Below are 24,534 nucleotides of genomic sequence, written 5' to 3'. Positions count from 1 at the left end.
AAGAAAACACTAGCACAAATAACATTGAATGAATCAAATCAAAGGGGGATTTGGGAAAACTTTCAAGGGACATTTGGATGGGAAAATCAAGCCCAGATTCAGATATTGTTTCATCAAAATGTTCTCCTCAATGAGTAGAATTTGGACATTGCATGACAGTTACCAAGGGGGTAGAACATGGATCACGATCCATGTACCCCCACCTCGGAGTTTAGAAACAAATTGTGCAAAATGTTGCTCTTGAAAGCGCCTTGCCAATACTATAATTACAAATTTCATATGTTGTTGAACATGTATCACAATCCATGTCCCCCAACATGCTAGAAAATGAAAAATATTGCCAAGAATTGATTGCAAACTATTGGTACAAGTTGATGGTTGTAAAATATGTTAAAATTTCAATGTTTGGTCTTTTAAAGTGAGTCACTTGTCAAGTTCAACAATTTTAAAGAGCCAGTGATTGGGTTTGTCAAACTTAGCAAAGTATTGGCTTTGAAAGAGACAGTGAACTTAAAGTATCTCAGTGAATGCAAAACATGCTTAAAGGAAGGGCCAAATTTTCTAGAGGACCTGGGAGGTCCAAACAAACTCCAGTTGAGGTGAAAACCAATGGACACTAAGATTGGGACCCTTATGAAGTTCACAATCATCACAAGGGAAAAATCTCAAATAGAATAATCACCATGAGGTATCAAAGATGACATCCAAAATCAAATATGGCCAAGTCAGACCAAATTGGGCTATAAATTGGGAAATTGAGAAAACTTGGAAAAATCTTGTCCTAGACCTGGTCATGTAACTACATGACCTAGTTCTTGTAGTTGTCTTAGATGCACTAGTGAAGTTTGGTCAAGTTTAGACTTGTTTTGACTCATATTTTATATTCTGGTCAAGTTTGCATTTTTCTCACAACCCTTTGACCAATTTTAGAAGCTAACCTATTGATCTTTTGGTACCAGAATGCATCATAAAAGACCCTAAAAGGAATGGGAGGTTGCACCATATGAATTCATTGACATTTCATTAAAAAAAATCCCACACTTTTTAAGATGAGTTAGCAAGGTTCCAACCAATTGGAGCTTGTAGGCGCCATGCAGCAACACATCCTTAATGTTCTCAAGAGAAAGGCCAAGGAGGAGTCCAAAAAACAAGAGCAAAAGATTTAGAGTCTCCAGCAGAATTCACAAAGAGAACAGATACAACACAAGAGAAATCGACATGAGAGGAGATGGAATATGACACCCAAGAGAAGTACCCAGAGATAGAGCTATTTGTCTCCTAAGCCATCGACACCACCACCAGATGACAAAGATAAAGAGGAGTCTCAAAAGTAGGAAGCTGGTCGAGAGAAGGTTTAACTAGAACCAAAAGGCCTTGAGGAAAATCAAGATGACCAAGAGAAGAAGGAGACCAATTTTGAGAATTAAGAGCAAAATAATGACCAATCTCAACAAGAAGAAAAAGACCATGAAAAATTCCCACATCAACAAGAGAAGAAAGAGTCGAGAACTAGGACCTCTCAACAGTGAATTGATTAAGAAAGAGGCCTAGTATCATTGCACTCTCATGCAGTAATCGAGGATGTCAACCGCCTCATCAAGGAATTTGATCTAGAGCATCATCTTGAAGCTATTAAGCTATAGTTTCATTGCCAAAGAGTGGTATCCAACCTTCAGGAGTTGGATGCAAAAGTAGAGGCTAAAGAAGAAAAGGCTGAAAATAGAAGACTACAACTACAAATAGAGAAAGTCAAAGCAAGTTTCAAGAGAATTAACTGGCCAAAGAAAAGAGAGAAACTACTACCTACTTCAAGGCACTTGAAGAGCATTGCATCTAATAGTGAAATACAAGTGGAACAATACAGACTGGAAGAGGATCTAGAGAAGGAACAACACCAAAATGCAAAGCTAAGAAAATCATACGACGTTGTGAAGCGCACTCTCTCCAAGCTCTTGAGAATGCAAGACACCACGGATTCAGCGTGTACATCCCAGGCACCAACTGCAATTATTGAGGAGATCAACATTTTTAAAGTGGAGTTGGCTCAAGCAAGATTTGAGATATAGGTAATGACAGCTAGCTACATGGCCATCCAAGCACAAAAGGACCTGGAGATCCAGACTTTAAAGGAGCAGCTAGCTAAAGAACAAGCAGACATAGCTTCTTAATAAGTAGAAAAGCATGCATAGAATCTATAAAGGAAATAAATGGCAATTAGGACCCAACAAGCAAAGATACTATCACCAGCCCAACTAGCTCCAAAAGCAGGGACCACACGAGTAGACCTACCCCTAGTAGATCTACCAAGTACATTTTTTGAGGATGGGCTACATGATTCTGAGAGCTTAGAGGAGCTGATGGATGCTAGAGATGAGATCAAGAGGTGGATAGCGGAAATTCTAGACCCATCACATGAAGAGGATATGCAATATGAATTGAAGGTCTTGGAATCTACGACCCTACAGATGATCAAGCCTGATAAGGTGGCATAGAACTTTGGCCACAAGATGATCCCTTTTCCACTGATAAAGCACGAGGCACTTCTATGGAAACAAAATTTTCTACCAGCTCTTGAGCCCAACAAAATCGCAGATTACAAATATGTACCAATGTCAAAAGATCAAGTGCTAGCCATTTTATAAAATCAGCCCCTATGGTGCAAGAAGTGATTCAAGAAGCGACCACACGATGAGACAATAAATCACAATGCACCCCAACCTCTCAAGATTGACCCGACTTTTTGGCCAATCAATATAAGGATATGAAGTGTGGTAGAGTAGAAGACCCTCATTGCTCAACTACCTTGTACTGTCAAAGCCAATCAACAATGACCAACCCAATGAGTCCTACATGGTGCATACCTACCAGGAAATAGCCACACAAATGCGAGATGTCCCTGATCTCACATGCCAAATGCTAGTGAAGATAGGAAAAATGATAATAACCTGTATCATAGCATTTGAGAATATTGAAGCATCTTAACACCCATGGCAAGTGTTCCTTGAAGGAATAGAGGGCATTGCTTTGAACTTGGAGACATAAGTCTTGACCAAAAATATCATCATGGGGATGTACACTCGAGTCATGTTTTTGCCCTCACATTATCTGCAAACATTTGAGGAGGCACTCATGAAATTTTTCTTTGAGATGGACTCCACCATCTTCAACCTCCTAACAGAGGATTTTCCGGCTTGTCACATTTCCTATCAAAGCGCAATCTTGAATAATCCCTTCAGAGATTTATCAATCCAAGCAAACATGGTGGCCAGGGTAGAAAAGTTTAGAATGGTCACCAAGACACTGGAAAATAGATCTTTTGACTACTGAATACCAAGATTGCACTAGGATGTGCAATGGCTAGGAAGGGGGGAATGTTGGTAGATGAACCAAATAGGCACCCTCCTAGTCATCCACCTCTTCATAAGCCACCAATTTTGTACTCTCATTATTTTTTCAAGAAAAAGCATTGTAAATATGAGATACTCTGATTAATGAGCCGAGTAATTATTGAGCCCAACTTTTGTAAATCTGAGTTGTAATGTCTGATCATGAGATTTGAGCCTTGTAAGCCGATAACTAGCCACAAGAGCCCTAGGTATAAACCTCAAATTTTTGAGTTTGAATGGACCCTTTTGTATCTTTATCAAAAATTTTGGAGAGTTTGAAGCATATGAATGAGAGCGGCTACTCTCAAGCAACTTGTAATAAAATTTTTTCAAGCTTTGATCATCTAAATTTGTTTTTGACAATTGCATTGTGTTCCTTGTCTTGTGCTCTTTAAATTAAGTGTAATCATTCTCAATTTTGATGTGGTTCATGACGGCCTGCTGTCTGTGAGCTAACTCTATTGTTTTGAGTGCACAAATGGTTGTTTTTTGATGCTTCAACTATAGGAGAGTGTTCCTAGACTCTAGGATGACCTTTTTGGATAGTTCAATTGCATTGTTCAGGACCTTAATCATGATAATTTGTGATTTTGGTACCTTGTTGGATTACAACTAGACTTGGTAGGATAGTTCTTCTAGACCTCTGAGAACTCCTCTTAAAGTTTCATAGCATTTTGACTTTGTTTGAGTTTTGAAATGGCGTGAAGATCAAGAGCGGTGAGACATGACATATGCAGATTGCCAAATAGAGTGATAGATTTACTAGTGATTTAGATAGCTTTGATCTATAGGTTTACTTCTTGAGATTGACACCCTCAAAGAGTCTTGTTAGAGCCAGAAAGCTATGCTGCAGACATCTGATTGTGAAAACCTACTAACATAGGTAGCTTACATACTTTGAGGTTTTGTGAGATGAGCCATAGTAGGAGCTATGTTTTCTAATAGATTGTTGTCTTTATAGGTGAGATTATGGCCCGGCTACTTAATGAAATTTTTGTCATTATCAATTTCCTTGATCTTTAGTAGCAAGTTGTGGTGGCCTGCCAACAAGTGGAGTGCTTACCAAATGATATCACTGGTAATCTTTACTTGCACGGTAGACCCATCTTTGTCTATGAGAGTGGCTTCACCATTCTAGTGGATGCTCAACATTAACTCATGTGCCTCTAGAAGTCCCTGCCCTAGGGTGGTAGACGGAAACAATTTCATATGAAGAAACTCCCCATTCTTTTGGTGCACATTTATAAGGTATCTTGCTAACAAAATTTGTCATTTTGATGCCACGAATTTGGTCAAAAACTTGTTGTTTGAAAATTTGATTCACCACAAACTTAACCATAAACTAAAAAATGAATATAATATAAATCAAGAAAATGTGATCCAAATTTGACCAAACTTCACTAGTGTGTCTAAGATAACTATAGGCACTAGGAGGACTTGGTTCAAAACAATTTTGAGCTAGAAGTACATGGATCTTGATCCATGTTTGGTGCCAGATTAGGTTTTCGTGGTATTATTAGGTTCAACATGATCAACGGATGCTATGATAGCAATCCTTTTGGGTTTGGGTCTTTAGTTTGCACCTCAAGTAAAATTTTGCATTTTTTTGTAGACTTGGAGAAACTTGGGATTTCCACAAGGGTTTTTGTATTTATATGACTTGAAACTTAGGGGTTGGGCTATAGTTATCATGTGGGTCATGATGGCTAGATTCTAGCTTAAGGATCTGGGATGGATACTTGGATCGCAATCCATGTTTGGTAATGTAATGGGCTAAGAATTGGGGAGTATATCCTAATAGATAATCCTAGCACATTGATGAAATCTTTTCAAGTTTAGATCATATTTTACTAAGTTAGCCTAGTTTCCCAACTCATGGCCATATATTCTTGACTTTGACCAAAACTAATTTTTGTGGCCCTCTTTGTTGCAATCTTGTGGTTAGTAGGTGTTAGTTTTCCTTGATCTAATGTTTGGAGTACACTCTCTTGAACTCCATCTAAACTTGTGGATTTATTTGAAACCTTCATTGCCCTATAGATCAAATTCTGGGGCGTAATGGCATCTGGGGGCATGGTTCACGGTCCATGTTCTAGAGCCGAATGATACAAAATTTGTGGGATGGAATCTTGGCATGTTTCTACAATGATTGGGCAATACTTTTTGGGTTTTGCACTACTTTTACTTGGTCTCTATCAAAATGACCATTTGGATTTTGAGTTTAGGAGAATTTTGGGATTTTAGGCTAAATGTTGTCCAAATTCAACCAAATTTCAAGGGTGGCCTCCCAAAGCTATGCTCTAACTATTTGCAAGATTTGACCCAACTCTAAGCTATTGGTGACATGGATCGTAATCCGTGCTTGAACTCTTTTTTCCACTGTGATTGTTGTTGTGCATTAGTGCAGATAAGGGGAGTCTCTTGCTGAAATCTTTTGAAGTTTGGGTGTTGGGGAATATGGAGTGCAATCCATGTCCCACCACCAAACTCAAAATGTAGCCTTAAAGTATATAACTTGTTCACCATTTTTCCCAAGTCTTTTTGAGTTTGGACCTTTTTTGATACTTTTGTTAGCGCTAAACTCTTTGCATAAATTAAAATTTGATTTTGATTTGTGTGATCTTTTTGGTGTTTTTTGTGCTATGCAGACCACATAGAGATGTGGGTAAGATATGTAGACTATACTTGTCAAATCTAGTGAAGAGTGGTTGTGATCCAAACAATTCCAACAAGCATACATGTGTGTTGTTCTGTTGAGAGGGTTTTTTTCTTTCTTTTTTTTTGGGAGGGGGGGGGGGTATATAACATGTACAATGTTTGGAGGCATGACATTTGAAGAAATAGAGTCTCCAGAAAGATCACTTGTATCTTCCCATAAACTTGAAGCAACACATTTACAACTCCATTTGAATTGAAAAGATCATCCAGATGTGAGGTTGAAGGACCTGTACCTAGCATTGGTAGAAGAAACCCACATCACCTTAACTTGAGTTGCCACATGCTGCTCAAATGCAAGCATAGGTGATTGCATTTGGACCTCACCTACATATCCCCCAGTAACTTAATGCATGCCAAGATATGGTGTTCCAAATATGAAGCTCCTTAAGCACTTATTGTGATTTTTGAAGTTCACCACACTTAATATACATGTCAATCAAGGCATTTCCAAGCACAACATTCTTTCACAGCAACACCTGACTAACAATATTATTCTTAATTCTTTTACACAAATCATCATATTGTGTAGTGCCACATCCTTCAAGATCCAACCATAGATCATTCCATCTAGAGAGACACCCTTTCTTTGCATCCATCAACAACACCCCATAGCATCCTGACCATATTGTGACAAAAGTCTAGAGATGACATACCAGAGAGGAACCTCCTCAACCATTGCTTGTGCTTTCTAAAATAAACCACACCACATTTGGCATAAAAGTGGACCAGGGCATTGCCAAGAATTATGTTTCTTTATAACAGCCCCTAACCGACAATATCACCCTGGGTTCTTATGCCCATATCAGCATCTCCTCTTGAAATCATTGTGTGTCAAGAAATTACCTCCCTTTAGAGTGCGGCCAACCACCCTCCTATCACTTTGTTAGCCCTGATAGCCTTAATAGACCCGAGTCTTAGTTACTATTAGAACCCCATCACATCCAACACCAAAACCAAGCATGTCCTGCCTTAATTTCACCAACCCCTATCCCCATCCATAAGAAATCCTAAGATAACCTTAATCAAAACACAACTACTTATTGGTCTGACAACAATCTCAACAAAACTAGCATACCCTCACTTTAGGATGGAGAAACCCTAAGATAACCTTAATCAAAACAACTACTTATTGATTGCATTTGGAGAGATTCCCTTGCTTGTCACCTATTGAAATTAATTTGGTGCATATCTAGAAATCAGTGCATTCCACGGGACCAACTGCTCACGCACACCACATTTGGCATACATGTCAACCAATCAGTTTCATGCTTGTCACCTACTAAAACTAGCCTAGAGCTTCTTGGCACATATTTGACACTTAGTGAATCTTATGGGATGAACCTACTCACCTGTTTTGTTTGTGCATCTAAAAAATGGGGGGCCTCTAGACTTGCCCTTTTTTTCCAGAGCGCATTTTTCATAGGCTCCACGCTGGGGATGTGAATTCAAATTGTGTAGAAATTTCATAGACATGGAGACTATGAAAAATATCCAGACAAACCTCTTAGGAGTTGGAATCAAAAAATTATACGGCAAGAGAGTTGAAAAATAAGTAGCAAAAGATCTCCAAACTGAATAATGCACAAGAACATCATGTAGAGAATGTAGTTTTAACACAAGTTCATATGGCAGCATATAAACGGATGTATCAAGGAAAAGAAATGTACATTTGAATTCCAATTCCTAGTAGGCATAGAGCCTATAAAATGCATGTTGGTAGTGCCTGCAAGCATGGAGCCTATGAAATGTCTACACAATCTTTAGGCTTTGTGAAGCTATTTTAAGATGCTAATTTTCAGCGTTCCTTTTGAGCCATGCATATACATAATAGAAATAATACTTGCACAAAAAGGCTTTGACAATAGTAGCAAGTCAAGGAGACTCAAGCAAGGAACACAAGTAAGCATCAACACTTTGCATATTGCCGCATGCCTATAAGATTCAAGCCTCACCATCCATTCAAAACATCCCAGAGCGTCTTGGCAAGAAAAAAATTTCTAGACACAAGTAGCTCCTAACTAGAAATATCATGAATTATTTTACCCATATCAACATCTTCGAGCCCATTGAGAAGTGAGAGTAAGGCTTCGCTCGTGCATCTATAAAAAAATAAGGGGAGGGGGGGGGGGGGGGGGGGTTCGAGCTTCTCCTTTGTCCGCGTACACAGATGATGGGGGGGGCTCTCGCCCCCCCCCTTTTTTTTTATTACAAGGAGTAGCACACAGGCAAATATGCCATTGTGTTTGAGAGATTCAACACGGCATGGTTTCTAGTGAATCTCCTCAAACACCTCTACATGGTTGACAAATACATTTGCTTTTGCCTATTTGTCAAAGGGTTCGCCAAACAAGACACAAGATAGACAATGAGGATGAACTCAAAGACTTGGGAATGGGTGTATAGGCACCCGGTTCATAGCTTGGGGCATGGTTTTGGTTTTACTTGTACTTGAGGGAATTCAGAAGTAATACTCAAAGGAAAATGCCAATAAGAGACACTCCGAGTGCTTGCTTCTATGTGAGCATGAAGGATCCAAGTGGCAAGGCAGAGTTGGCCAAATTTGAAATTTACTTCGAAGAACAAAGTCTCTCGGAAAGCCTCTCCTACCTCCGCGGTGAATGCATTTGCATGTAGGTTGAAAATGGCCTACATGTTCATTGTGCCCTCAAACACACTCATTAGCTCATGCGGCTGATCTGCAAGGTGAACCTTTTTTAGTTGTGCGAGGAGTCCATCATAGGATGCTACCATGGGTTCGTTTGTGAGGAAGATGGCAAGAGAGCTTAGAGCTAGAGTTTTGTGAATGTGAGAAATAAAATTAAAATATCTATCCAAAGTCACTTTTTTTTTAAAAAAAAATCCTTAAAATGAACTTGAAATTATAGTTTTTAAATAAAACATACAAAAAAACATCAAAAGACACCAAGACTAAAGGCATGGACATTTTCAATCAACGACATTGAACATTTTGATCAAAAACCAAAATTAAGGAAATAAAATGAAAACCAACAACTTCAAAATGAACAAATATGCTCAGAAATGAGATTCAAAACACCATATTTATTCATAGGAGCAAAAGAAAAATTTGCATTAGCTACAAGCTTTTATAGAAATACATCACCAAAACACAATTTCCTCACCAATAAAGCTCTTTTCTTTTACCAAACAACCTTGTCATTGACAACAAAGAGATATTGCATGCGAAATGTATATCTCAAATTGAGATACTTGCAAAGATGACTGAGATGCCAATCGTTATTCACAAGGATGCCATTAGTTATTCACAAGGATGTCGTGCATCGCATCATCATGGAGCATATTTGAAGGTCAATGTTTTATCATTATCAAATTCAAGTGCCTCCCATTCCCCCATCGTTAACTTCCACCTTCTGTAGGGAAAGACCATTGGGAGGCTTTGCTTTGCAATATGTGTATCTAAATGATAATTTCTTCCCAATTACAGAGCACTTAATGTTATCTCCCTGGTGGTTGACCACCAACGTTATTTAGTTGGTGTTTGATCACCTTGGTCTCCCATCCAATTGCAAGGAAGCCATTAATCGCACTATGGTTGAAAGCAAGGGATGGTGGTACAAAATTGGTTGTCCTTGACACCACCTTGGCTTGGTGGGTGTGGTAAGGAGAATCAGACCCAAGTAAAAGATGCAAAATTGAACAAAAAGGAGAAAAAATAAAATCAATTTCTTGGAGGCTTTATAATTTACTCTACTTTATTCTTTTTTCCCGAACCGGGTTATAACAGATAAACGACGTGGGTGCAAGAAGTGGGGAAGGAGATTCGGCTGGCTGGCTCTCTCTCTCTCTTTGTCTCTCTCTCTCTCTCTCTCTCTCTCTCTCTCTCTCTCTCTCTCTCTCTCTCTCTTTCTCCCTCTCCCTCTCCCACCATACAGCCATGGCAGCTCAGGCCAATACCATATCTTTAGAGATGACGATGGATACTGAGCGTGATTCCTTCACCTATCTCGAGTCAGGGGTATCTGAATCTACAGAGGGTGCTATGATGGAAACCACGAGCATTCATGAACTTGTTAGCAACCAAGTATTTTTGCGAGACTATTGGGCACAAAAGAAGCATGAGCAATGACACAAGGAGCGCAACCCTGCTAAGAGAGTTGAACTTGCTACAACCAGATCAAGGAACAATATATGCAAAGCCATGGCTAGATGTTGGCGTCCGGCAAACCCAACGACTAACAACACTAGAACAACAAGAAATTCTAGAGCAGCTCATGCATCATCATCCATTTTCCAAGTTGAGGAGTTCGGATCTTCTTTTCGGCGTTCGCAACACATTGACTCAGCTGAAAGTGCCCCACTCTTCAACTGAGCTTTTTGTGAAGAGAACCTCTTTGATGATGATACTGAACAATGGTGATCAGAGCATAACCACTGTGAACCAGTCCAAAATTGATGTTGCCTTGTGTGTTCATCGACATAATATAGCGGCAACAAGCAGTCAATTGGCCCGAATGAAAGATGAGGATGAAGTGTTGCCACTTAGTGCTTGTCACAGACAGTTGCCTCTACATACAAGTATCACAATCGAAACTAGAGATTTGGTGGCTGCTTTCTGGAAATCCGAGACAAGAGTTTCTCCTAATAAAAAGGATATCTGTAAGCACAGAATCGAGGCAAAATGTGTCCTCAAACATTTCATACATCTTCTAGATGATTCTCAGGTAATATGTGTTGCCCACACTATAATTCTTGCTCGCCTTTTTACTCTTGGATTAACTCAAAATATCACAACTTGTTAGCCAACAATCATTGTACGAATACTCAGCTCCATAGTACCATTGTTTGGTAGAAATGCTCCAAAGTAAAGATGCACAATCCCAATTAGGTACTTTTTTGTAACTAGAAAGTTGTTATTTTGGAACTATGGATCCAGTTTGTAGCTAATTTGTAGTATACAAAAAAGTACCCAAATTAGTACTAGGTTTCCAAATTGGTACTATGCAGGGTACATACATGTACCCACTTTGGCACTAGGGATCCTGTTTGATACTGTGAATTTAAGCTGGTACTATGCAATGTACAGAATTTGGTACTAGGGATACTGTTTGATACTATGAATTCAAGCTGGTACTATGCAATGTACAGGATTTGGTACTAGGGATCCTTTTTGGTACTATAAATTCAAGCTAGTACTATGCTATGTACAGGATTTGGTACTAGGGATCCCTTTTGGTACTATGAATTCAAGCTAGTACTATGCAATGTACAGGATTTGGTACTAGGGATCCTTTTTGGTACTATGAATTCAAGCTAGTACTATGCAATGTACAGTATTTGGTACTAATGATCCTTTTGGGTACTATGAATTTAGGCTAGTACCATGCAATATAGAGAATTTGGTACTGGGGATCATGTTTGGTACTATGAATTCAGGCTGGTACCATGCAATGTACAGAATTTGGTATTAGGGATCCTGTTTGGTACTAGGTTTGGTACTATGAATTCAGGTTGGTACCATGCAACGTACATAATTTGGTACTAGAGATCCTGCTTGGTATTATGAACTCAGGCTAGTACCATGCAATGTACGAAACTTGGTACTACGGATCCTGTTTGGTACTCTGAATTCAGGCTGGTACCATGCAATGTACAGAATTTGGTAGTAGGGACCCTGTTTTGTACTATGGATTCAGTTGGTACTATGGACCCTGCTTGGTCCTATGAATACAAGCTCGTCTATGCAATGTACAAAAATGTACCCACTTTGGTACTATGAATCCTGTTTGGTGCTTTTCTGCACTTAATTTGGTACTATAGCCTGAAATCTGGCAATACAATGCCAAATTTGGTATTTTAGAATGAGTTGGTGGTTTACATTGTTAATTTTGGTACTGTAAACTACTTTGGTGCTTTGCTGTTTTATAGTAATATTTTGAGCTCTAATGTGGATCAAATTTTGTATATAGGTGGAGCTCTATAGAAGATTCAAAAGCACGCATCCTGCGGTGGAGTTTTCACTTAGGTCCTTTGAGACACTCAAGCCATTCTTTGTCCGAAAATTAAAGGAGCGCTATACTTTCTGCTGTATTTACAATATCCAGATGGTATACTTCAGGTATGCTTTCAATCAAATGCGTCAGAACAAGTTTGGGCAACACGCAAAGGAACATCCATGTACATGCTCCATTTGTGGTACCGAGTGTGAAGTAGGTGAGTGTTCTACAAACCAGACAGTTTTTCAGCACATAAGTATCTTGCTGGATTTCATATTGTGCCCTCGCCCTAAGGATCATGAATATCATGCACATAGATGCTTGTTGGGAGAGTGCCCTAGATGTGGTGTAAGGAAGTTGTCATTCGGCCAGACGAGATTGCAGCAGATAATAGGGAGGTGATTGTTAAGATATTTAAGGATGTGGGTATTGGACAGGTTAATGCTGAAGGAAACGAGAAGAAGAGAAAGGAGTTAGTCGTGGAAAGGATGAAAAGTGCAACTTTCATTCATCTTTTTTCAGATCATCTGAAAAGCTTTGTCAAAAGCACAACTTTGTTTTTAGGTGGCAGCCCAACAATTTAAAGACTACTTGCTAAAGTTTCCAAGCGACGTGGTTTCTGTTGTTGATTTTGCAGAGAATTACAGCTTTAAAGTGCAGAATGAGATTCAGTCCATGCATTGGTGGTCAACACAGGTCACAATACTAGTGCACATCTCCTATATCAGAAATTCAGTAGGAGCCATTGAGAAGACTCTGCATTTTTACATATCAGACGATAAGCTCCATGACACGCTCTTTGTTCAACATTGTTTTCTCTTGCATGACAGTTGGATGAAACAACAAGGATGTTTCCATTATCATTGGGTTTGGTCAGATGGTGCCGCTTCACAGTTCAAGGCACGACGACCATACTATTTTGTAGCCATGTATTATCAGTTACATGGAAAAGGAGAGCATGATGGTGCAGGCGTTGTTATCAAGAGAACCTTGACGCATGAGGAGCTAAAGCCCGATGGCTGTCCCATGAAGTGTGCGGCTGATGTGGTCAATTTTCTTAACGCGAGGTTTAACAGAGCGAGGGAAGGTGGGGGTGCGAGCACAAGAAGGGTCTTCTAGTTGGTTTCATCGAATGATGTGTTGCATTCTCCACTATGGGACTGCAAACCAATTGCAGGGTCTTGCTCATTCCATTGTGTTGATGGCTACTCAACAAACAATCCATGTGATGTGCGTTTTCGGACGTTGTCTTGCTTTTGTGATCCTTGTGTGCATGGGCAATGGAGGAGATGCAATAATAAACAGCGTACTGAAGAATGGAAATATCTCTCCATTGGGCCATTGACAGAGTCTGTACAAGTAGGTAGTGATGAGGACGAGGATGATGAGGAGAACTACAATGATCTGCTTTCCTCCCAAGTGAGTGTGGATTTAACCATGCCTATTATGAAGGAGACCCTAAGGTGCTGAGCCAAGTACTGTCCATTGGGGATAACTTTGCAGTGAAAGCAGTCGAGGAGAAAGAGGACTTCTACCTTCTAAAGTGCACCAAAACCATGTACCAGGCACCAAGAGTACTGAAGGACCTTTGGCATAACAAGATCGTAAAGGGTGGAATTCTGGTTGAGGGTTTGTACTATGCCCTGGTTGAGGGAAAAGTTGATACTTATACCCTATTGAATGAGAAACCACCGGTCATGATCTACTCCCATTTTGTTAGAGCCATACGGTTCCCCATGGAGGTCAAATCGGGCTTGCATAACCATTTTAAACTATCCTCAGAGATATATGAAAATATCTACAACAGTATGCCATATGACGAAGGGAGTGACCACGAGGAGAGCCATACAACGTAAACCCCAACTACAAGTCTAGCCATTGGCAGCAACAGTTGTAATTCTCTTGAATAGAATCTTACTTGTGATCAGTAGTGTATACTTGCTAATTTGTTTTCAGCTGAATCTTGTAGTACCAAATTTGATAGCCAGACTGCCTAATCCTTGTTTGATAGGAGGATACTTTAATATGGTTGAAAATATCTTAGGCAGGTGCAAGAATCCGGGTTTAGTTATCAATGGGATAGAAATTAAAGTGGGAAGGAGTAATCAATGCTCGTGGGTTATTTGACATTTCTGCCGATTCAGGCTTCACATGCAAATAGCAACAGAAAAATTACCAAAGAAGTGGCAAGAAAAAGATCATGTGCAAAAAAATTAAGTGCATGTGTAAAACTTTTTCAGACGAAGGTCATGCCCAGCAATAATTTCTTATTACACAAAAATGCCAGTCTTTTACAGAATCTTTTACACATCAGGGGGGTCAAACCGATACGAGTACCCTTCCAAAGATACAAAATAGTCAGCAACATACATGGAGATGTCGTCCTCTATATCAAACAGGGGTGTGCGTCGGCTATAAGCGGTGGGAAACTTCTCATCTAGCCATCTTGTGATCCATGGCAGAATGACATCCATGAGATATTTCGGCTTGATCGGATCGTAATAGTTTGGCTCATATGTCTGAATGCAGCAGCACGACTCATAATCGTTCTTCAATGATTTGTATCTTGTGTCGTCCACAAGGAGCGTGCTGACTTCATTAAATTGAGGATGCTTGCGCCAAACTGTTCGCAGGAGCTTCAGGAAAATGGGCTTGTCGCCGAACTGCCCCAAAAGGCCTGCCACATCCTTCATGATCATAGAGGAAGCCCATTTTTCACAATGGGACTGGTCAAAAATAAATGTGTCAAGTAAACTAAGTTGTTAGAGCAGGTATATAGTTTAGAGTACCAAAGTCTGAAAACAAGAACAAGTTATGTACATAACAATACCAAAGCATCAAAGTACCAAAGTACCAAAGGACTTAATCACCAAATTCTGAAAAACAGCAAGTTCTATACATAACAATACCAAAGTACCAAAGGACTTAAATCACCAAAAAAAGAAAAACAGCAAGTTCTATACATATCACTACCAAAGTACCAAAGTACCAAAGGACTTAAATCACCACAGCCTGAAAAACAGAGTCTTACAAGATGGCGAGCGTGTTTTTTTGAGCAACAAAAAAAATGAGCGAGTCCCTTGATAAAGTTATTTGTGAATTACAGACATTTTCATAAGTGATAAGGAAAAAGAGACAAAACAAGTGTGATAACATTGTGATAAGTGGTCATAGAGTATGATGAAGAGAATTCAAGAGATATAGCAAACCAAAAATACATACCAAAAGAGGCTTACACAAAAATCAATGTATATTAAGTCACATGATAATGCATTTTCAAACATTAGTACACAAGAGCTATAGAGCACAAGATATTGCAAAACAGACTACCATCTCAAATCATCTCATCGTTGTTTATGGCTCCACATAATTTAACTTGAATCACACCCATCATCAATAAACAGATGCCGCCTTCGAGGCCTATCTTTCAAGAAATCATTGTATAGTGGGTCCGACATCATGTGGATTACATTTGCCTATAGGTATATTTGCAATGCACTTCATCCAAACGAAATACACGGCATACACTTTAAGAGAACATGGCTGCCACACTCACAACTTGAAATGTACAGACACTTAAAAATGGTGATAGCAATGTCTGTTAATGAATTATAGAATGAGATAAAATGTAAGAAGAAGATATCCAACAAAACAATGGAAGTATAAAAAACAAGTACAAATTTATGCAACTCTCAAGTGATAGATAGAGACGACTTAATTTTCTCTAGTAAACTAGCAATATCTCGGTTTAGTACATCTCCATGGTGAAGCTAGGCGGGATATCAATCCCTTGAGTAAAATCAATGTAGTTAACAAGGACCTTGCTAGATCTATCTAAGATTCTATCTCTTTTCAACCAACTCTGAGAACAACACTTCTATTTGTAGCTAGCACCTTTATTTGCTTATTATTGATTACCTATCAATGGGGTTTCTTTTGACATCTGTGCACTAAAACAATAAAATCTCCTTTCTCTTTAATGTAACACTATCTGGCAAAAGCTATCTTCAGACCCAAAACATCTGATTTGAGACCACGAGCACACGCGTATGGATTAAGTATGCATAAAGACACACCTAGACACTCTAAGTAGCTAAAGACCTTGTTGACTTGAGGATGTCCTCATCTTTGTCCACATTTAAGTGTCTATCATCCCCCTCATCCACACACGAAGTCACCTCAGGCACTATGTGAACAGGGACAAGCTTCAAAGTAGCTTTTTGACTGGCCGTCTTTGGAACTTCATCCATTGAATCCAACTCAGTGTTTGTACTCTCACTCTGATCTACATGATTATCAAAATCATCAAAACTTGTGGAAATAGACACTAAGTTGACTTGATCATTATAAAGAGGATCATCAATCAAGGAAGCCCTTCCCTAGGAACCATGATTAGTTGCTAGACTACATAATTAAATGCCCTCATTGTTACAGAATTTTATTTTTATGTGTGTGAGAGATACACTTTCATTTGGTAAATAACGTGAATGCATTTATATGAATGTATTTATAATGGATGAATGTATTAAACTTGAGAGAAACTGGATTACATTTGGAGAAGTCAGAAATTTGTCTAAACATATTAGTGGCATAGTATTTATGTGTATGTATTTTTGTCATAGAGGTAATTATAATTGTAATTGATGGGGCTTCGATTGATGTGGTACCATAATTGTAGTGGGCCATGGCTTTATCATTGAGGTTATTATCTAAACTAACATAATATGGCGGGAGGGGGATCCCTTTACACGTGTCAAAATTTGTGACATGAAGGCTAAACTCCAAAATTGAGAGAATCCCATGTGCACGCGATAAAGAGGGAGAGAGAAAAAGAGAGAGAGGCCACCGAATGCGAGCGGCCGTATTAGTAATGATAATGGTTGTAATCGTGCTTCACATAATTGTAGGTGTGTTTTAATGGATGATGCGTGAGGATATGGCTACCAAACTATGAGGAAGGTTTGCTATAGTTGTAATTGTTGATATGGTAGCTCGTTGGGCTATAAGTACTCCCATCATCTGCATCATATGATGAATGATTGTGAAACCTGTTAAATTCTTCTAGCAAGAACTCTGCCCTTTTTCCTCTACTCCTCATAGCTTTCAAAACTTTCCTCTTATCCACATATCCGAGTACTGTCACTTTGTTCATTCTTATGTCAATATCAACACTATCTACTATATGAAAACAAAAGCATCTTAATTCATTTTAATACAAAAGTGATCCAGTTTACCAAGGAGCCGATTTTTTTTTATTTTTTTTCATCTACCATAGTACTGCCCGGATCCGTCGGCGGTGGCGGTGGCGCTGCCCCTTGCTAGAACCCGTCCACGCCGACGCGGAATGGTTTGGACTACTTTCACCAAGGACATATGTGGTGGTTATCTGGCTTTGTATAGCTTGCTGGAGCTAATTTTAAAATCTAAAAAAATAATATTTTTGCTTTGAATAGTGTGCAGATGAGCTAAGTAGGTGTCTCAAACATTTTTTGTAACGTGAATCTGAAAAGATACCCATTCCCGATTGAAAAGGAAAAATGTGTTTACTGCCAGATGGTGGCGAGGGTGATAGTACTGCATGAGAGGCCAGGAGTGCAGCTGAGCAGCGCGAGTGTGCAAGCATCAGGCGAGGGGGTTTTATTTGTATGTTGAAGACATTGTATTGTAGGCAGCATTGTCGTGGTGCTAGGATGATTAGCGCAGAGATATGGTTCGCTAGGTTGGCTGGTGAAGTTTCGAGTTCATGTCCTGCTCGCGCATAGCTGATTTTAGTCATCGTTCGCATCAACCATGGGGAAGATCAAGAGGGGATCTGCCAAGATTCTAGATAATGAAATGAGGAGCGAGTCATAGTATTGGAATTTGTATAGCATGCTGAAACCTGCTAGAACCAGTCCGCGCTGGCGCGGACTGGTTTCAACAGGTTTCACAAGGTAGAGACAAAGTGGACTGGGGTGGGCTAGGCGACGCTGCGTCTGCAGTACAGGTAACTTGGCAGCAAAAATAACTATGTGTGATCTCTCAGACTCTACAGGAAAAAACTCGCATCTCCGGCCTGTTTTCGACCCTCGGCTCCGGAACACGTGAGGTATACTCTCCTTTTGTATCCCAGCTCCTTTCTTGGTGATGCGCGTGATGATGACACTGGTGAAAAGCACCATTGACCCTGCTGTGCAGGCATAGGTCAAACCTAATCTCCAATTTTCTGTCGTGCGTAGCTCAAGCCTAAATTTCTTCCTGCACCCTCATCATGATCATTCTCTTCTGCTGGAACCTGCTAGAACCAGTCCGCGCTGGCATGGACTGGTTTCAATAGGTTTCACAGGGTAGAGACAAAGTGGAGTGGGGGTGGGGCTAGGCCCATCATCATGAGCTAATATGGACACAGCCCACGCTGCATCTAAAGTACAGGATAACTTGGCAGCGAAAATAACTATGTGTGATCTCTTAGACTCTGCAGTCAAAAACTCGCAGCTCCGGCCTGTATTTGACCCTCAGCTCCAGAACGCGTGAGGCATACTCTCCTTTTGATCCCATCTCCTTTGTTGGTGATGTGCATGATGATGACGCTGGTGAAAAGCAGCATTGACCCTGCTCTGCAGGCATAGCTCAAGCCTAAGCTCCATTATTCTGTCGTGCGTAGCTCAAGCCTGAACTGCTTCCACCCTTGTCACGGCCATTCTCTTCTGCACCCGATGGAAATGGGCTTGCTAGAAACGCTGTCAAAAACGATGTCAGTTTCGGGGCTGTTACAAAACGACGTCAGTTTGGGCTCCATTAATTAGTAGTTTTAACTTTAGTTCATTCTTTTCTTACTGACGCTATGGCTGATTGGCTCCAAAAGAAAATCTAGGAAATTAGGGGAAACTCCATCTCTCATCATTCCCATGGTGATCATGTGAGGAATCCCGGTCCTCCTCGAAGCTACCTCGGCCATCCCTAACATCGAGAAAGCACCGGTTCATGCTAGTCAGAATATTGTGGAAGATTAAATAACAAGGTAAACCATGCAAGTTGGGCTTTAGAATCTCCTTCCTTTGTTATGGGAAAAAACAATGTGCATGTCGATATAGAGATATCCATGTGCCCTGTAAGAAAAAAAGTAATAGTATTGTTGGATGACTTATCTACATCATTCGTAGAAAAATCCAGCGAGAAAGTAAGAGAGCTTGTACAAGCCATGATCGCGTTTAAGATTCAGCAAGTCTCTCCCAATGTCTCACTCTCCCAAAGAAGACAAAAACACACACACATTCATCTCTCTCTCTCTCTCTCTCTCTCTCTCTCTCTCTCTCTCTCTCTCTCTCTCTCTCTCTCTCTCTCTCTCTCTCTCTCTCTCTCTCTCTCTTTGTGGGTGCACCTGCATGTACAATAGGTACATTAAAGTTGCAATTTGCGAGCCCAAAAAGAGTTAAAGAAAGCTAGCTGCTCATCCAGATGGCTCCCTCAATAATGACTATTGTCGCCAGCTTGCAAGAAAACCCACTTGGCTTACAAGTAAAAAAGAACATGTCCATTAGACTTTAAAAAGTATAGGATAGGTTTGTATGAAGCGACATGTGCAGATATGGCTTTACCTGCATTGCAAAGTGCGAGGTACAATGTGTACTTAAAAGGAACTCACACATGCACTTCACCAGTTGTGGTAGATTTGGCTGCAAAGTTTATGAGCCAGCGGGTAGTAGGTGGCTTGGGAAAGAAGCTTATAAACATGGACCACTATTCATTGCATGAGATGCCAAGTCTAGAAATGAACAGAGAACCCGTGAGGGAGAAAAGTGTTCAATGATCTAGACCAATACTAGTGGAAACTAGGGAAATATTGAAGGAGGACAACCACATGCTTGATTATACTACAATCCCAAGAGAGGTTAGTGTATTTAGGAGTGGTTAGCATGAAGCTTGCACTTTGCAGCATATGTGACCTAACATACTTGTGCCCCAAACAGTGTGGGCAATTAGGCATACAGAATCTGAAAGGAAAATGACATGCTTTGGTGTTCTTGTGGAGGAAAATCTTCGTTGTGGTAGGTTCATAAATGAGATGGAAGCAAATGTGAGACATGGAATCCCTGCATCGTGCTTTTGGGGTAGGCAGAACTATCCCGCTAAGAGATCCAATCCAAGAGGTTTGGTTGAGAATTTTGTATGGTTCTGCAATAGTAGTAATACTCATAGTCGGAATATGGATGCCATGGTTTCCTAGAACTTGGGTAGTGGTAGAGGGCACTAACATGCAACCATCCAAGGTTGAAATGTTAGAGCACAATGGGTTTGTTCTTAAAGACATTGATGCAAGCATAAAGTGCAACCACAATGTCAAAGTCGATGGATCTGTATCGAGTGTGGTTCACCCCAAGTTCAGGGACAGTAAGTTTGTTAGATGGAGATCAAAGCTAGCAAGAGATTTTCAAGGTAGAATTGCATAGGAAAGAAGCATGGATGCAACATTGCTGCAGGAGGTAATACTCGTCCCCATCACATCACATGTGTTCCATGTGAGTACAATTGGGTCATTGGAGAAAGAAGTTACTTATGTTGTCACCCTTGCAAAATTCCCTCGTTGCACGTCGTGTGAGAATTTCCAAATGTGGTACAACAAACATGCTACATTTGTTTCTTATAAACACATCTTCTTTGTATTCTTTTGCGTCCTTGGTTTGAACTTTGTTGCCCATGAGTTTGGGCATCATGTTACACTCACAAAGTTGGAGTTGTTTCAAGCCTTGGTAGGTACCTGAGTGGCCTCATAGACTTGTTGGTGGAATTTTGTTAGCTCTAACCTTTTTTGGTGTTTTGGATGCATCCATAATTAAGCACTTTATATTGTGACTTGTTACAGACTCAACATGTAAGAAGGTTTGAGATTTTGAAGCCTCTGCTGCTTTGTGGTGATTTTAGTTGTATGAACCTTTTGCGTTGAGATTCTGGGTGGTTGAATCTTGCATGACATGATTATTTCTTCAGTATACCTTGCGCTTGCATCATTTTGTCAAGGGTGTTGCTCATATTTGCTCAGAAATTGGCTTTGCTCGGTTTTTTTTGCTCGTGAATTGGAAACCCTCGAAAAACAGCAAGTTCTGTATATAACAGTACCAAAGTACCAAAGGACTTAAATCACCAAAAAAAGAAAAACAGCAAGTTCTGTACATAACAGTACCAAAGTACCAAAGTACCAAAGTAAGCCGTGCAAATAGTACTAGGTTGTATGGACAGTATCAAGTTGTGCAAACAGAACCAAAAGTACCAAATGTACCAAAGGACCAAAATGAATAAAAATAACCAAAATGAACCAAAAGAAACAAATAGTACCCAATTGTGCAAACAGTACCAGATTGTGCTAACATTACCAAAATTGTGTGGACAGTATCAATTTGTACAAACAGTACCAAATCCTATACATGATAGTACCAAATAGTACAAAAAGAACCAATAGTACCAGAATATCTACAAATCAGTAGAGCAAAGGTAGATACAGTACCAAAATCAGCCAAACCAGTTTGGAAGTTAAGGGATTCATACCTAAAAAGAGACTTTGCATCTTACAACTTAGGAAAGCAAGCATGCATTATGGTCATCAGATTGTGTCTTTGGCTGCAGGACCAAAGCATCACGTAGCATCACCTCCTCAGGCTAAGGATGAAATCCTCCGCATCAGTCTGACCACGCAGTATTTGTTCCGGGAGACCTGCACGCATCGGGGCCTACATCCCTTTGGAAATGGGATTTTCCACAAATCTTTGGGTTCTTCATGACAACCCTTCAACAGAACTCCATTCACATCCATAATGACAAGGTGCTTAGTGCTCTCCTTTATATCCAGCGGCATTGATGTATCCAGTCGCTTTTCATTCAGCCACCACCTGTCCCTCACTGAAGTACCACGAAGCAAAATAAGTAAAGGAACACCCATCCTTTTGGCAATAGAAAGTGTGGACATTTAGCACCATTAAAGGTTACCAATTGTTGACAGCATGACATAACAAGGAACGGACACATTAATATCTGACTGACATGACACCAAACATTGACAAACGCAAAATGGGATCGTATTTCATGATAAGCCAAAAGCAAGTACAAAATGCTATTAAATAGCTAATTCTTGGAGGTTCGTGGCTTGAGACCACGACCTTTGGGGCGCTTTTTACATTTCATAAGGAAGAGTTCGGAGAGTGTGGCACAATCAATGCTATAACCTGTTTCTAAGGTTGTCGCCTGCCCTGCACCTTCAGCCTCCTCCATGGCTTTCGTCTCCTCCGCAAAATAAGCTGCCTCCTCCGTGCCATACTCTTTTGCAGCCTCCTTCACACCCTCGGCAGGTTCCGCCTCCTTCGCACTGTCAGCAAGTTCCATCTCACTCTTTGCCTGCTACCTTGTCTTTCTACCAGCCTTCTCCTCTACATACTTTGGAGTTGCATCCAAACACTCGACCCCGCCGAGGGAGCTTCCACTGCCACCTCCTCATCAGCCTGAATTTTTGCGTTGTTCTTCTTGCCTAGCTCTATCTCTATGTCATCAAATTCCTTAATCGGTTTGCTTTCCTGTTTATCCTTCTCTTGCACTTCAATTTTTAGTTTAGATTTTGCCATACCAGAGCCCACACCAGCCTCAGGCCCTTTCCCTTCCACTGTGCTAGCATTAGGGCCTTGCTGGCTTTCTTGCACTTCGGATTTAGTGTTATCTTCATCCAAACTGGAGTCTAGAGCAGGCTCACCCTTTTTGCCTTCCATCGTGTTGGCACCAATGTCATGCAGTACTTCATGCACTGACTTATAAGGATCTTCTTGGAACATGTGATTGGCATCTGACTTGCCGTATCCACGAAGATCCTTCCGATCCACAGGGGTGTTGGTGTTGTCATGGGTGTCCGCACTGAAAGATCCTCTCCCTACATATACACAAAGATGAAAGAGAAGATTAGATCATAAATTCAATTGATATTATAAGCATGTAGTGTCCAACACACAACACCCCACTTACTCTTCAATAATGACCTCCCTGAAATCTAAGCCTTTGCCTCCGAAGGGATTGCAGTGTTGCAAAGTGCCTTCACACACATATCTTCCATTCTCAATACACCTGCAAAACACAGTGGATGGTACTGATGCCTGCAGGGAAGCATGAAGGTACCAATCACGTAAGAAGCCTCCAAAGCCTCCCCACAGGCAACACAAGAACCAAACACATGTATTGTGTTTTCAGGGTCCACAACATGAGGCCTTGGAGTCAAAGTGTGAGCCATCCCTCTCTTCACATCAGGAGAGAGCTTGCTTACAAATTTGTATTGGTCTTGGGTTTCCAGAGACTCGTTGTAGAACCTGGCATACTCTCTCTGCAAAACAGAATGCTCTCGTAATTTACTTATCAAAACAACCAAGATGCATGGAAGAACACATGCAATAGCAAAAAATTATTGAAAGAGTACCAAAATAGAACAAAATAGTACCCAACAGGCACCAAAACAGTACCAAAATTGGCTGCTAGCAAGGAATAACACATGCAGTACCAAAATATTATTGCAGCAGTTACAAAATAGAACCAAGACAGTACCAAATCAAACAATTAGCAAAGAAAAAATTATTAGAAGAAAATACCAATGTAGTATCAAGGTACTAGAAATACCAGAAGTACCAAAAGTACCTAAAGTACCAAAAGTTTCAATAGTACCAGAGCAGTTTCAAGCACCAAAAGTACCCAAGTCATACTCAACATTATAGTATAAGACAGTAACTAGAAAGTACCAAAATAAGTAATCAGACTACCCAAAGAGCAGATAAATACCCAGAGTACCAAGGATTGTGTCACATAGCACTCAAGGAAAATCTGTAAACTATATGAGTACCAAAATTCTCAAGGCAGTGCCAAAATGGTCAAAGAGAGAACCAAATAAAATAAATAAGCACAAAAGGTTACAAGGAAAGTACCAAAATAGGTTGAAGTACCAAATGTTTCAACAGTACCAAATCAGTATCAAGCACCAAAAGTACCCAAGTCATATTCACCATTACAGTATAAGATTGTAACTAGAAAGTACCAAAATAAGTAATCAGACTACCCAATGAACAGATAAGCACCTAGAGTACCAAAGATTGTGCCACATAGCACCCAAGGCAAATCTGTAGACTATATGAGTACCAAAAATTCTCAAGGTAGTACCAAAATGGTCAAAGAGAGAACCATAAAATAAAGAAGCACAAAAGGTTACAAGGGAAGTACCAAAATAGGTTGAAGTACCAAATGTTTCAAGAGTACCAAAGCAGTATCAAGCACCAAAAGTACCCAAGTCAAACTCAACATTACAGTATAAGACTATAACTAGAAAGTTCCAAAATAAGTAATAAGAGTACCCAATGAACAGAAAAGCACCCAGAGTACCAAAGATTGTGCCACATAGCACCTAAGACAATATCTGTAAACTATATGAGTACCAAAAATTCTCAAGCCAATACCAGAATGAT

General features: G+C 40.1%; 1 protein-coding gene across 1 annotated transcript; it reads right to left on the bottom strand.

The window, feature by feature from the left end:
- Window positions 1-14,379: 14,379 nt before the first annotated feature.
- LOC147417417 (uncharacterized) lies at window positions 14,380-14,769 on the bottom strand. Its single transcript, XM_086507418.1, has one exon. It carries the CDS (start codon window positions 14,767-14,769, stop codon window positions 14,380-14,382), a length of 390 nt encoding a protein of 129 aa, XP_086363544.1.
- Between the last annotated feature and the right edge of the window lie 9,765 nt (window positions 14,770-24,534).

The sequence above is a fragment of the Adiantum capillus-veneris genome, chromosome 30 (assembly GCF_014529385.1).
Source record: "Adiantum capillus-veneris isolate H3 chromosome 30, ASM1452938v2, whole genome shotgun sequence".
Lineage (NCBI taxonomy): Eukaryota > Viridiplantae > Streptophyta > Polypodiopsida > Polypodiales > Pteridaceae > Adiantum > Adiantum capillus-veneris.
The sequence above is the reverse complement of the archived record's forward strand: the minus strand, read 5'-3'. Positions and strand labels throughout refer to the sequence as shown.